This window comes from Rhinatrema bivittatum, chromosome 12 (genome assembly GCF_901001135.1).
Source record: "Rhinatrema bivittatum chromosome 12, aRhiBiv1.1, whole genome shotgun sequence".
Lineage (NCBI taxonomy): Eukaryota > Metazoa > Chordata > Amphibia > Gymnophiona > Rhinatrematidae > Rhinatrema > Rhinatrema bivittatum.
In genome coordinates this window covers 82,142,483-82,158,076 of record NC_042626.1, presented here as the reverse complement: position 1 = coordinate 82,158,076, position 15,594 = coordinate 82,142,483, and the positions used below count along the sequence as shown (strand labels likewise).

Here is a 15,594-nt window from a genome sequence, read left to right as displayed (position 1 = left end):
TAATTTGCAAAAAATTGTTATTTTGACAAATAAACGTGCAGAATTTTGCAGAATTTAGAAAAATGTGTGCACAGAACCTGTCATTTTTTGGTGCAGAATTTTCAGTTTGTTTGTGAATTCACCCAGGAGTATTAAACATATGAAGTCATGGTATCATACAAATATATGGGGTTTTCTTGGAAATACATTTTTGATATATGATTTATAGTTCCTATATTCTGCACATCACAGCTGATTTCAGGCAGACCCCATATCATGGTGTTCCTGTCATAGCATACCCGGAACAGATTTGAATGTTACACACCCGTGTGCGTCCTGGCATGCCGCTGCAGCTCATCACTGCGTGTAAACCGTTTCCCACAGAAGACCCAGTTACAGACAAAAGGTCGCTCCCCCGTGTGCAGGCGTACATGTGCTCTCAGGAGCGAGGTTTTCCGGAAGGTCTTGCCGCACTCAGGTATGTGACACACATGCTTTTTCTTCCCCTGTTCCCCAGATCTGAGGGAAAAAGAAACCAGAGCTGCTGTTAGCATCAAACTTAGGCCTGGATTTATCAAAATGCGAAAAATATCGCATGCAATAGGAAAAGGGGTGTGTTTTATGGTAATAGGCAGTTTATCGCAAAGTGCACTAATACCTATGCGAAACACTAACCTTTTCACACTTTGCGATACATTTCAGAATTGTGAACATTTGAGAACCTTCGGAGTGAGGAAACTCACCCAAAGATGAGATTTGTGCAATGTTCTCTCAACCTAGCTTGATGGACTCTCTACCTGGGTAACTGAGTTACTAGGTGGGCTTCCCATAGAGATATAAATACTTATCTAGTGTGAGGGCATTATGGCTAGGCTCTCTCTCTCTCTAGGATGGGCCCTGATAGCTAGGCTGGCTCTCCAGGAGCTTCAAAACTATTAAAACCGGCATGGGCGAAAACATCACAATGTGCAATAAAGCCCTAACGCAACCTATCGCATGGCCTAACGCTAATGAAAAAGGTGTAGTTAAAATCAGAGTTAAAGCCGTGCGATTGGGCTTTGCAAAACTGTGAGCCCACTCCCGCCCCTAACCCCTCCTTCTTTTTGAGATTTGCATGTGTTATGGTGCTATTGCATGCGTTAAAGGCGTTTTCACATGTGTTAAAGGCGCTTAACGCATGCGAAAACGCCATTTTTTTGTTATTAAAGGTTTTTATTGAAACAACAGAATGAAACCTACAGATCGGACCATACAAGTAGAAAATGAAGTATACATAAGAAACTGCACAAAGCTGCAATCAGAGCCAGGAACAACTGTAGGTGAAACATCACAGAATAGCAAAACCAAGTTGTTTATGTTTAATGAATATAGCACCCCACCCCCCCCACCCCCCCTAGCTTCACAATGACAAAAGAAATTAGAAAAGCAGAGCATACATGGAGTCACACAAAAGCATAGATATGATCCTATGGGTTACCCCCCGAGAGAAAAAAAAAAAAAAATATGAAAAGCGAAGGGCCCCTACCGCTAACATAATATTTAAGGCAAAGGACCCCCCGGCCCCCCAGAAAGCCATTGTTGGTAAGGGTGCCAAATCGATGTAAAACGGGAGACTGTCTTATTGTTGAATGCTGTAATTTTGGTTAATAAATAAATTTTCCGCACTCTGTTGTGAATGTCCTCTATCTTGGGAGTTCTGGTGTCTTTCCATAAACGTGCTATCTCACAGCGGCTGGCAGTAGAGACAAATTGAACTAACTGATTAGAATCCTGCGAAAGCCCAGTGGGTGCCAAGCCCAGCAGGGCCTGAGCAGGGGTGAGCGAGGGCAGACCCGGGAAAAGCTTGCTCAACCAGAGGGACACCTGCCTCCAAACTAAACTGACATGGGAGCAGGTCCACCACATATGATAAAACGTGCCCTCCTCCCCACAACCTCGCCAACAAGTATCAGGATATAAAGGCAAGAATTTATGTAACTGTGAGGGACATTTGTACCAGCGGTACAAGAGCTTATACGAGTTCTCAATAAGAGAAGCAGCAATATGTCCCCTGCCCAGCCGGCGAAAGACCGACTTCCAACGCTATGGGGTCCAGCTAACCCGAAGATCTCGCTCCCAAGCCGTCTGGAAGGTGTAAAGAGGGGGATCCCGTACCAATAACATTTGATAAAGCCTTGACAGCATTTTGGGGCAACTATGCGCCCGCTCACAAAGTTTCTCAAAATCAGAGGGTTCCTGAGCGAGTGGAGTACTAAGCCCGGTGGCCTTAGCAAAATGCGCTAATTGCAAATAGGGGTACAACGCCGACTCAGGTAAGTCATAGGCTCGCTGAAGATCAGCAAAAGAGCGTAAAGCTGTAGAGCCCCAAACATGTCCCCACGTCGTAATGCCCCGTCGTCTCCAGTCTAAAAAAATGGAGCTCTCACATCCCGGGCGAAAGGCCTTGTTGTAATATAAATGGGTACTGGCATGGTATTCCCTATTTCCCACCAGGGGAGCACCAAGGTGATGCCACAGGTGAAGCAGCATAAGTGTAGAGGGAGGCAACACCGCCCCCGGATTCACCGTCCAGGTGTGCTTAGGCTGCCAGATAAGGCTACTGAGTGGAACAGAGCCAAGAAGTTCCTGGTTAATAACAACCCACAGTTTCTGCCTATGGGATGATTGTAAATCCACCAGTTTTTTAAATTGAGCAGCACGATAGTAGCGGATAAGATCCGGAACTCCCAGGCCACCTCTACCTTTAGGTTGTGTAAGTACTCTACAGGCTACCCGGGGTCGCCTGCCCGCCCAGATGAAAGCCATACACCTTCGCTGCCATTGTTTTAACATAGACATGGGAACCAGCACTGGGAGTGTCTGAAAAAGATACAATAATTTCGGGAGGACATTCATTTTAAAGGCAGCCATTCTACCCAACCAAGATATCTGATATCGACTCCACTCCTCCATATCCTTTGCTAATTTAGTCCACAGCGGGGTATAGTTAATGGTAAGCAGATCTTGCGTTACACTAAGGTGAATGCCCAGATATTTAATTTGGGTTTTGGCCCATTTAAAGGGGAACAGCTCCTGAAGGAAATTGACCATGCGGGTATGTAAATTGATGTTAAGAACCTCTGATTTTTCCCAATTTACGGCAAAACCAGAAACCCTACCGAAAGCCTCCATCTCAGCAATAACAGAGTCGAGAGAGTCGGCTGGGTCTGAGAGCGTAAACAAAATGTCATCAGCATATAGGGATATCTTGGGAGACAAGGCGCCCATAGGTACCCCAGAAATGTCAGCATTGCCGCGTATGGAGATAGCAAATGGCTCAAGAAATAAAGCAAAGAGGAGGGGGGATAGCGGGCAACCCTGCCTAGTCCCCCTGCCCACATCAAAAGGAGCTGAGTAGCCTCCATTTACCTTTAAACATGCCCGGGGAGAGTGATAGAGCTGACCCAACCACTGCAAATAAGAGGAGCCAAACCCCATATGCTCTAAAGTCTGAAAAAGATAAGGCCAGTGCACTCGGTCGAATGCCTTTTCAGCATCAATTGACAAAGCCACTGCCGGGATGTTGTGTGTTTGGGCATACCAGATAATGTCCAAAATTTTGTGAACATTATCCGCAGTAGTCCTCCCAGGAATAAAGCCAGCCTGATCGAGCCCCACCAAGTGAGAAATAAAACAATTCAGGCGGTTCGCCAAGATTTTTGCCAGTAACTTAACATCAATATTCAATAAAGAAATGGGCCGATAAGAACCACAAACGGATGGGTCCCGGTCAGGTTTAAGTAATAGTGTAATGCCCGCCAAGTTGGCCTGGGCAGACAGGGACGACCCCGTTTTCAGGGAGTTGAAAAATTTCAACAATAGAGGGGCTAGGGCCGTAGCAAATAATTTATAAAAAACCGGGGAGTATACCCATCGAGGCCCCGGGGATTTCCCCAGTTTGAGGGAGTCGATAGCGTCCTGAAGTTCCATAGCGGAGATGTCCCCATCTAAAAATTGTCGCTGGGCCGCCGTCAAGGTAGGGATGGGAAGCCGAGACAGGTATGCCTCAATCGAAGCTTCCTGTATATCAGGGTCGCCATGGTACAGAGCGGAGTAAAAACTTTGAAAGCAGCCCCGAATAGAGGCATTATCAGTAAGGAGCCCCCCAGAGGGATCCTTTATTTTTAAAATAGTGGCTTGTGCCTGCTTCCGTTTAAGGCTGTGGGCTAAGTAACGTCCAGCCTTGTTCCCACCCTCAAAAAATCGCTGTTGGGCCAATTCCAATTGATGGGCAATACGGGCAGAATCTAGGGCCATAATCTTATCCCGCAGCTCCTGGATGGACCCCCGCTGCGTAGAGCCAACTCCGTCCCTCATATGAGCCCGCTCCAACTTGGACAAGGCCTTCAGTAACGTCTGGCGCTCCAGCTCCCGCTGTTGCTTAACAAAAGATGCTCTCGCAATACAGGAGCCTCGTAGGACACACTTTAAACACTCCCACAGGGTCCCAGCCCCCACCTCCCCGGTATCATTATGAAGGAGAAATTCACGAATTTCCCGAGTCAATTGCTGCTGAAAGCTACCATCTTCCAGGAGGGAATCATTTAGTCGCCAAAAACGCTGACCTACATCAGACGGGCCCATACGCAATTTAAACCAGATAGGCGCATGATCCGACCAAACTATAGGTTCAATATCAACCCCTGTTACCGCATTAAGTTTGGTCCGGTCAAGCATGAACATATCCAGGCGGGAATAGCTATTGTGCGAGGGTGAGAAGTAGGTATAGCTGCGGGAAGTAGGGAAGCGAGAGCGCCAGACATCCACCCCAGCTATAAGCGTAAGAATCCGTTTGAGCGCCTTCCTGGCCAGGGCAGGGTCAGAGCTAGAACCCGCTGAGGTATCAAAACGGGGATGAAGCGTCAAATTGAAATCCCCCCCCCCCAAAATAACACTTCCCTCCGCATGATCCATTAACAGCTTGTACAATTTAGTATAAAACGCTTCTTTCTGAGAGGTAGGACCATACACCGAACAAAGTGTATAAGACTCCCCGCCCAGAACTACATTAAGGAGAAGGTAGCGGCCTAACAGGTCAGAAAGAATATTCCGGACCTCAAAGTGAATGTCTTTATGCACCAGGATTCCCACACCCGAATATCTGGAGGCAGGTGTCGCCGCCGCCCAAAATTGATGGGGGTATTTTTCTGAGAGTAAGAGGCCCTCATAGCGCTGGCGTAGGTGAGTTTCCTGGACATAAATCACCTGGGCAGATAACCTGTCTATTTCCTGAAATAAGAGCTTCCGTTTCCTGCCTGAATTCAATCCCTTAACATTAAGGGAGAGGAAGGTAATTGAGGTCATAATCTTAATATCTCTGCACCTCCCCTCCCCCAATCCCACAGCCCAGCACCGAGAACCAAGAGTGCCGGCCCAGAAGAATCCGATAACAAAACCCCATACTCAGCCATACCCGTGTAATAGCCCGGCAGTCCACTTAAATAGAGGGAACCCCTGGCCATACTGACTACCACAGAACACTCTAAGAGCATGAAAGCCGGGCATTGTGAAGCTAAACCCCCCCCCCTCCCCCCAGCAAATATCCTGGATGGTTCCACACCTTCCAGAGAAGAACATGGAGGAAGAAACCATGCCGGAGTGCGGAGTCTGCCCCCCCCCCGGAGCAATCAATTGATAATCATAAAGTCAGAATACACACTGTGACAACAGAATAAGTCCACCCCATGAAATAAGTGAACAGACGCTGAGGCACATCTGAAATGGCAGTCAGTTTCACGACAACTTAGTCAATAAGAGCCCAGATAACTGGATGGGCCAGGCAATTCAGGTGAGGGTCCCAGATTCCCCGTGGTCGCTGGCATTCCTCCGAAGCCGACGGCCTCCTTTGGTGACCCGTTGCCAGCGTGGGGCGGCTGGTCTGGAGCCGGAAGCAGCCACCTCTTTAGATATCGGAATATCCGCAGTAATACCCACGGCTTTCAGGGCTGGCACCGCATCTTCCAGACAGTGAACTTTATAGGATTTCCCATCCACTTGGAACCAGAGGCCGAAGGGGAACAGCCATCTGTAACGTATGGAAGCACTGGCCAAAGCAGAGGTGACCGGGCGCAGAGCCATTCGTTTGCGCAGGGTACTCGCCGCCAGATCTGCAAAAATGGAAATGTCATTCCCCTCCCAACTCCAAACACGCTGCTTCCTGGCCGCTGCAGCGATCCTCTCCTTATAAGCATAAGAGTGAAAACAGACTACAATGTCTACCCGGTTGCCGGACTTGGGTCCCAGGGACCGATGCGCTCGTTCGATCCCTGAATCCAACGCAGGACCCTCGCTGCCGGTCTCCGAATTCCCAAGAAGCCAGAGGCATATTTTTTGAATAATAGAGACACAGTCCTGATAGTCCTCTGTTTCAGGCACACCTTTAAAACGAAGGTTACAGCGTCTGGTCCTGTTCTCCAAATCCTCGAGTTTGTCCTCCAAGGTCGTTTGTGCGGATTTTAATGCGGTCACCTCCAGCTGCTGCTGCTGCCAGCGCTCCTCGTGCTCATCCAAGCGAAGGTCCGCGTCATCCACACGGCGGCCCAAGGCCGCGTTGTCCTCCCGCATTTCCTGCAGCTTTTCAGCGATTTCCGTTTTAAAGCCTTTAATATCGCGTCGCAGCTCCATAAACCAGGAGCGCATCTCGGATCGGAGGGGACACTCTGGGTCCGGGAGGTCTTTGTCGGATTCCACGTGCTCCGGGTCCTCCTGCTCGACTGCCACCACCATTTTAGGGCCCTGGAGGTCCGGCACGTCTCCCCCTTTGCTGTATGAAAATTTTGCAAAGTCCACGGTTTTTTTTTTTTGCGCCATGGCCCCACAGCGTTCCGCTTCCCAAGCGCCCAAAAATCACCGCGATTCGGGTGGGTGGCACGGTGTTTTTGTAGCGAAAAGTGCTCCGGGGCTGAGAGCTCCTCTAAGAAGCAGCCGGCATGGGAAATGATGTCACTTCCTCCGCGAAAACGCCATTTGATAAATGACCCCCTTAGTAAGGAAGAAAACACAGGCAGCCATCAGCCTATATCTGGCAGAGTGTAGATGCTTCACACTGTGCGCAAAGCCCTGCTCACAACCCCTTATCTGATGGAAGAACTGAAGGACTAAGACATGCCATCAAGTGCAGCATCTTATCTCTGAGTGGCCAGCCTGGATTACCTGGCAAATCCCAACATGAAAGCCCATTTCATATTTCTCGCCCCAAGAATTAAGAGGTGGAGAAACTCTGGCTAATAATTATTTATAAACAAATCGTCCAGAAGTTTGTAAAGTCAGTTATAATGCTTGTAAGAAAAAACCAAGAACCACATAATATCAGAAGAGCTGTAAAGCACAAGGGATAAAGCCAAACATGCTTCCCAGTGCAGTCACCCCTCACCTCTTCTCTCCATCCTTACAGTTGGGGCAGGTGCAAGCCATGCGGCGCCTCTTCTCCCCAGGCTGCAGCTCTCCTGATAAGGCCTGCTCCATTTGCAGCTGGATCTGGCTGGGGCTCAAGCCGCTGATTGTTAGGTTGCTGCCAGACACGTTCTGCACAGTCAGCTGCTGCTGGCCTGTTAGTGGGAAGCATCACACACAATCTCAGGAGTCACGAAGGACTATGGTTTACCCTGGCAGCCGCTGCCTCTGTCACAGCCCCCTCCCATACCAGTTAAAGGCTGGCGCAATGCAGCTTCCCCCCCACCCCCCAGTACCTTCTCCCACTCCTGATCAAATGCTGGCCCAAGATAGCCACTGCCCATCAAAGCACCACTGAAACTGTCACAAAGCTATCATTCCCCCCCCCCCCCCCCCCCCACACACACACACACACTCCCCTGGTTAAAGGCTGGCCCCATCACAGTTCTTCTCCTGATTAAAGGCTAGACCAGTCACAATGTTTCTACTCCTCCCCAACTGGGTGACAGGCTGTCTGTCCCACCCCCAACTGATAGACTAGCTGTCATTGACCTCACCCCACATGAAAGCATGGCCCTGTGTGTTTCCCCTCCCCACACACAAAGGATTAAAGGCTGACCTCATCATAATTCCCCCACCAATTAAAAGCTGACCTTGGGTAGGCACTGTGACCCTTTCACAGCACCTCTAGCATAGTATCACAGGGTTGCTGCTGCTACCCCTCCCCAAATTAAGGACTGGCTCCGTCACAACCCTCCTGCTTTTAGTTAAGTGCTGGCCCTGGCACATCTGACCCAATTAAAGACTGGCCCTGTGCTTCTCCCCCCTTCCCTCCATCCGGTTAAGGCTGGCCCTGGCAAAGCATCCCCACCCCAGTGGCTAAAGGCTGGTCTTGACAATACTCATGCCCCACGCGCCAGTTAAAGGCTGGTCCTGGCACAATGCCCCACCTCCTGTATTGGTGATGGTGACAGGGACTCCTTGCACCTGGACCCCATTGATATTAATAGTCTGCATGGCCTGGGCAGCAGCTGCCAGCTGAGCTGCATTTACACTGATGATGCCTCCAGCAGGGGCAATTTTAGGCAAGGTGCGTTCTTTGCGTGCAGCTGCTGGAGTTTTACTTCCACTCCCTCCTATATGTGAACTCTGGGACAAGCTGGTACAGGAGGTCACAGGTGAGGTCGTTATTGGCACTGCAGGAGCTTCCTGAACAATCACTGTCTGCAGTTCACCTGTCGGAGTCCGAATGTACACCTGAAAAGATAAGATGCAGGCATGAAGCGTCCACACACAGCCATCAAGGAGAACATGTCTCAGTAATCTTGCTTCCACCACTCCTTCCACTCAATGGTCTCTCCACAAATCTCAAGACCGATCTAAAGGCTCAGTAACTGCAATGCTTGCTGCCAGGCAGAAACCTTTGTTACACTGACACCTGCTGGTCAAATTCAGGGTGCACATGTACCAGGCTCTGAAGTGAACCATGGTCTGTGCCTCATGGCCCCTAGCCAAAGACCATCATGCAATGATAGGACTAAGTAAAAAAGTAAGAAGTGCCATGCTGGGTCAGACCAAGGTCATCAAGCTTGGCATCCCATCTCCAGCAGTGGCCAGATCAGGTGAGAAGTAGCTGGCTGATCTCCAATGGTTGATCTATTTCTTGAATCTCACTCCCAGGGATAAGCGCTACCTGGCTAAAGGAAAATTGGTTCTTACCTGCTAATTTTCATTCTTGTAGTATCACGGATCAGCTAATTTTCATTCTTGTAGTACCACGGATCAGTCCAGACTGCTGGGTTTTGCCTCCCTTCCAGCAGGTGGAGACAGAGAAAAACTTTAAGAGCACCCCCTCTTAATACAGTGTGCTACCTGCGTCCCTTAAGTATAAATATTACCAAAGCAGAACAACCAATTTAAAATCAATGGTTAGATCAAGCAAGGACAAGAAGAACACCAAACTATGTACATATAAGGAGTATTCTGTAATCTTCTGCTGTATAGGAAATCAGACAAATTGCTGTGACTAGAAAAAAACGAATGGACTCTCAATACTGAACACCCCCCAATGGGCGGGCGTCTAGACTGATCCGTAGTACTACAGGAACGAAAATTAGCAGGTAAGAACCAATTTTCCTTTCCCTGTACGTACCCAGATCAGTCCAGACTGCTGGGATGTACCTAAGCTTCCCTAACTGGGGTGGGACCTGGAGAGTCCCACTCAAATGACACTGCTCCCAAAACCATCAACATCCGGTGCCTGGACGTCCAAATGATAATGTCTGGCAAAAGTGTGCAGAGACTTCCAAGTCGCTGCCCTGCAGATCGCGTGGCGATACCAACTGGCTTTCTGTCCAGGAAGCAGCTTGTGACTGGATTGAATGAGCTTTTAGACCGTCTGGAACCGGTCGTTCACGGCAAATATAAGCGAAAGCGATAGCCTCTTTCAACCAATGGGCAATAGTAGCTTTAGGCGCCTTATGTCCTTTCTTAGCACCACTCCACAGAACAAAAAGATGATCCAATACCCGAAAAGCACCGATGACCTCAAGGTAACGCAAGAGAACTCTTCTGACATCTAGACGTCTCAATTCTCTAGCATGAGTATCATCTCGATCTAAAGCCGGAAGTTCCACAGACTGATTTAAGTGGAAGGCAGAGACAATCTTAGGAAGAAAGGATGGAACCGTTCTGAGTGATACCCCCAGAATCAGAAAACCATAGAAAAAGGTTCCAGACAGGAAAGGGCTTGAATCTCAGAGACCCTCCTAGCAGAGCAGATAGCCACCAAAAACACCGTCTTGAGGGTTAAATCCTTCAAAGTAACCTTCTTGAGGGGCTCAAAAGGAGGTTCACATAACACCCGGAGCACAAAATTGAGACTCCAAGAAGGACAAATGGAACGGACCGGAGGGTTCAAGTGCTTCGCCCTCTCAGAAAACGTACCACATCAGGGTGTTTTGCCAGAGACGCCCCTTCAATCTTGCCTCTAAGGCATCCCAAAGCTACCACTTGCACCCGGAGGGAACTAAAGGATAACCCCTTGCTGAGTCCCTTCTGTAGAAATGCAAGGATTTGTGGTACCGAAGCCTAACGAGGAGGGACCCTTTGCTCGCCACACCAAGAATTGAAGACTTTCCACACCCAGACATAAGTTAGAGAAGTAGAGGTCTTCCGCGCCCGTAAGAGAGTGGATACGACATCCTCAGGATACCCTTTCTTTCTCAACTGCCTCCTCTCACAAACCAGGCCGCTAGACAAAAACGATCCACCTAGCCTAAAAATACCGGACCCTGACACAGCAGGTTTGGAAGATGACTTAGGCGCAGAGGACCATCCACAGTCAGGTTGCCCCGGAGTGGGCATCTCAAAGCTACCACTTGCACCTGGAGGGAACTAAAGGATAACCCCTTGCTACCACATGGTCTCCGGGGCCACTCCGGAGCTACGAGGATAACTATCACTGGGTGAGTTTCTATTCTTCTCAGAATCTTGCCTACGAGAGGCCATGGGGGAAACGAAGAGCAAAACATCACGGGGCCAAGGAAAGACTAGGGCATCTACCCCTTCCGCCTCATGTTCCTTTCTGCGACTGAAGAAGTGTGGTGCCTTTGCATTTTTCTGAGTCTCCATCAAGTCCAAATGGGGAGTGCCCCACCGGCAAGAGATGAGAGTCATTGCTTCCAAGGATAACTCCCACTCTCCGGGGTCCAGACGTTGACGGCTAAGAAAGTCCGCTTGCACGTTGTCAACCCTGGCTATGTGAGAGGCCGCCAACAGGGCTAGATGTCATTCCGCCCAGGCTATCAGCTTCTCCCACTTCCAAGGCTACCGGACTACTCTTTATTCCGCCTTGATGGTTGATGTAGGCCACCGTCGCATTGTCTGACAAGACTCGTACCGCCCGATGGTGGACGAGGGGAAGAAATCTCCGCAATGCAAATCGCACCACTCTTGTTCCCAGGCGATTAATGGACCATTGCGCCTCCTCCTGCGACCACTGGCACCCTAACCAGAGAGAGTGGTGTCCGTGGTTACAATCACCCACTGAAGTTCTTCCAGGTCCACGCCTTGCTTCAAGTGGTCGAGGACAAGCCACCAACAAAGACTGGACCTGGCAGACTCCATGAGTGGCAAAGGCACCTGGAATTCTTCAGACATCGGATCCTAGCAGGAAAGAAAAGCTCTCTGTAAAGGCCTCATATGAGCAAAGGCCCAAGGGCCAATTCCAGAGTGGACACCATAGAGCCAAGAACCTGCAAGTAATCCCAGACTCTGGGTACTGGCACAGACAAGAGATATTGAACTTGAGACAATCTGTTCCTGCATGAGGAAGACTTTGCCGACTCTGGTATCAAATCATGCCCCCAAGAAATCCAGGACCTGGGAAGGAAGCAGATGACTCTTAGGATGACTGACAACCCAACCGAGAGAGTGCAGGCGACGTAATACTTTGTGTGCCGCCAGCCTGCAGAGGTCCTCCGACTTTGCCCAAATGAGCCGGTCTAGATATGGGTGAACCAGTACACCCGCCTGCTGGAGGGCTGCCGCCACCACCATCACCTTGGTGAAGGTATGGGAAGCTGTCGCTAACCTGAACAGGAGGGCCCAAAACTGATAATGCCTCCTGAGGGTCATAAATCTCAAATCTTTGATGATCCTTGTGGATTCAGATATGCAGATATACCTCCATTAGATCCAGGGAAGCCAAGAATTCCCACTGCGCACCACTGCAATGAATGAGCGCAGAGTTTCGATCCGAAAATGTGGCACTTTGAGAGCTTTGTTCACCTTTTTTAGGTCCAGAATTGGATGGAAAGAGCCCTCCTTTTTGGGTACCATGAAATAGATGGAATATCTCCCGGTCCCGCACTCATCTGGGAGAACTGGAACAATGGCCCCAAGATCTTCCAACCGGCAAAGGGTCTGACTCACTATCCACTTCTTAACCGGGGATCCGCAGGGAGATATCAGAAACAGGTCTTGCAGATGCCGAGCAAATTCTAAAGTGTAACCGTGTTCTATAATGTTTAGAACCCACTTGTCCGACGTTACTTTAATCCGCTCCTCGTAATACAGGGAGAGCCCTCCCCCTATGACTGGAACGGAGGAATGGGTCGGTGCTATCTCATTGGGAGGACTTGGATCCCGAAGACCCTTGATTTACCGCCGTTGTGGTTCGGTCTGCGCCCCTGAAGGGAGTGAGACCAAGCTTGAGATCTCCCCAGTGGTTGCCTCTGTCTAAGGGAAGGCGCCCTGCTCTGACGAAATCTTCTCTGACCCTGAAAACGAGAGCGGGGAGGCAAGAAATTCCTGTGGCCCTGAGGCTGGTCTTCCGGGAGCTTATGCACCTTATTCTCTCCTAAGGACTTTATCAGCTGTTCCAAGTCCTCTCCAAACAGGAACTTGCTCTTAAAAAGGAGTGCCCCCAGCTGAGACTTTGAAGAGACTTTGGCTGACCAGTTGCAGAGCCACAAGAGCCTCCTGGCCGAAACTGCTGACACCATAGTCTGGGACGAGGTACGGAGGAGATCATATAAAGCATCCGCGCCATATGCCACTGCCGCCTCCAAACCCTCTGCTTGCTCTGCTTCCTAAGGAGAAAGACCCCTGGCACTGAGGAACTGTTGAACCCACCACAGGCTCGCTCATTATATAAGACTGCTACAGACAGCCAGCCTGACAATGAGCGCAGACACCCAGGAAATTCTTTTGAGGTGGACTTCGAGCTTCCTGTCCTGGAGATCTTTAAGAGCCGCCACTCCTGCCACCGGAATAGTTGTCCTTTTGGCGACAGCCAACACCGAAGCATCCACCTTTGGAACCTTGAGGAGTTCCAAGGCAGCAGATAGAGCTTGTCCATTGCTCGCCACACTTGCTGGCTCGCCTCCGGAGTATCCCACTCTCGGATCATAAGTTGCAGGAGTATAGGATGAAAAGGAAAAGTTCTAGCCGGAGCAAGGAAGCCTGTCAGGACAGGATCCACTGTGTCGTGCCCCGGGACCTCCCGAGTAAGCGCAATCCCCAGCTCAGTTAGGACATGCGGAATCAGCAGATCCAGCTCATCCCTCTGGCACAAACAAACCACCCTCGGGTCATCATCTTCCACCAGAACGAGCCTCTCTGGTTCCTCGTCCTGATCCATCCCAATGAAGGGAGAAGGAACCGGGGGAGGGTCCAGGGCTAGGTGCCCCAGCGAGTCCGGAGCCCCCAAGACAGGACCCCCGATCCCTCCGAGGCAAGAGACCTCAGATCTTCCGAATCCCAACAGCCCCCTGTGGATCCAAACACCTGGGGACTTTTCGAGGGGGTGGCTCTTCAGTCAGTGTACGCACCCCTAATTTCACCCTGCTGGAACATGCTAGCCATATAAGTTTTGTGCATTAACAGCATAAAGTCCACAGTAAAAGCGGGCTGACCCTTCAAATCCCCCCCAGGGGGACCACAAAGTCATCAGGGGGGAGTCTGAAAATGAGCCCTGAGGACTCCCAGGGCTCAAGTCGGGAGGAGAAAGTTGAGGCGGGAGGACCCCTCCCCCCTGCTGCTCGAGATGCCGTGGCAGCAAAAGAATCTAAAATGACTGCCGTTCCCGTGCTCAGCGGGACTGGTCAGCCAGATTCCCAGGATCAGCCAGCTGCTTTCCCGCACCACGGGATCTAGCTGATGTTCTCCCAGTCGCACTCGACAGACCCTCCCTGCGAGGGAGGCATCGAGAACAGAGGCCGTCACGGGAGAGCCGTGTAGCCGGCTCCCCGTAGGCCGTGCGCATCAGGACGCACGTGGCATGGCCAGCGAGGGGAGAGGCGTGTGAGGGAAAGAAACTGTCCAAAAACTGCTGCCGGAGCCCAGGAGGATTGACGCAACAGTGAGCTTGCAGAGCCAGCGGGGAGCCATGCTGAAAATAAAAACAGCTCGCCGACTTTTTTTGTTTTCTTAAAGCGGCCTTACCAGAATGGAACTTCTCTGGAGACAGGAACAAGGGGGAGGGACTGAACCACCAGTACTCACCCCAAGTGTCTCACCGGGAAACGGAGCTGATAGGGCCTCCAACCCTAGCTCTGATATGTCTGCAATCAGGGAGGATGGTCTCACCAGGATCTGCCTAACCCCCTGGGAGGAACAGCACTTTTTTATTGTCCTGCTTGAACCGGTTCTGTTCAATATCTTTGTGAGCAACATTGCGGACGGGATAGAAGGTAAGGTTTGTCTTTTTGCGGACGACACTAAGATCTGCAACAGAGTGGACACGCCGGAAGGAGTGGAGAGAATGAGATGGGATTTAAGGAAGCTGGAAGAGTGGTCGAATATATGGCAGTTGAGATTCAATGCCAAGAAGTGCAGAGTCATGCATATGGGGAGTGGAAATACGAATGAACTGTATTCGATGGGGGGAGAAAGGCTGATGTGCACGGAGCAGGAGAGAGACCTTGGGGTGATAGTGTCTAATGATCTGAAGTCGGCGAAACAATGTGACAAGGCGATAGCTAAAGCCAGAAGAATGCTGGGCTGCATAGAGAGGAATATCGAGTAAGAAAAGGGAAGTGATTATCCCCTTGTTCAGGTCCTTGGTGAGGCCTCACTTGGAGTACTGTGTTTAGTTCTGGAGACCGTATCTCCAAAGAGACAGAGACAAGATGGAGGCGGTCCAGAGAAGGGCGACCAAAAAGGTGGAAGGTCTTCATTGAATGACTTATGAGGAGAGATTGAAGAATCTAAATATGTACACCCTGGAGGAAAGGAAGAACAGAGGTGATATGATACAGACTTTCAGATATTTGAAAGGTTTTAATGATCCAAAGACAACGACAAACCTTTTCCGTCGGAAAAAAATCAGCAGAACTAGGGGTCACGATTTGAAGCTCCAGGGAGGAAGACTCAGAACCAATGTCAGGAAGTATTTCTTCACGGAGAGGGTGGTGGATGCCTGGAATGCCCTTCCGGAGGAAGTGGTGAAGACCAGAACTGTGAAGGACTTCAAAGGGGCGTGGGATAAACACTGTGGATCCATAAAATCTAGAGGACGTGAACGAATGTGGAAAAAAGGATTTGCATTCACAAAAAAGCAGGGAGTAGCTTGCTTGTTATGGCAGTTACTACCCCAGACAAAATAAGCCCGTTACTTCACTTTCAATGCATATCCAGCATAGCTCTCTGCTTCAACGGCAGGGGGAATGAAGAAAAGTG

The 15,594-nt window shown here is 50.0% G+C and overlaps 1 protein-coding gene across 7 annotated transcripts in view; it reads right to left on the bottom strand.

Annotated features, from left to right (window-relative positions):
* The window catches only part of SP2 (Sp2 transcription factor), a 75,390-nt gene that overhangs the window by 17,501 nt on the left and 42,295 nt on the right, over positions 1–15,594 (bottom strand). For 6 of the 7 annotated variants that reach the window (XM_029574051.1, XM_029574044.1, XM_029574047.1 and 3 more), the window contains 3 exons: positions 8,361–8,667; positions 7,391–7,565; positions 305–498 (listed from right to left, as the gene is read on the bottom strand). In XM_029574051.1, the coding sequence (XP_029429911.1) occupies positions 305–498; positions 7,391–7,565; positions 8,361–8,667 (676 nt within the window). Of the gene's footprint in view, positions 1–278; positions 499–7,390; positions 7,566–8,360; positions 8,668–15,594 lie in introns of all 7 variants that reach the window. The other variant, XM_029574050.1, reaches the window with a different exon arrangement.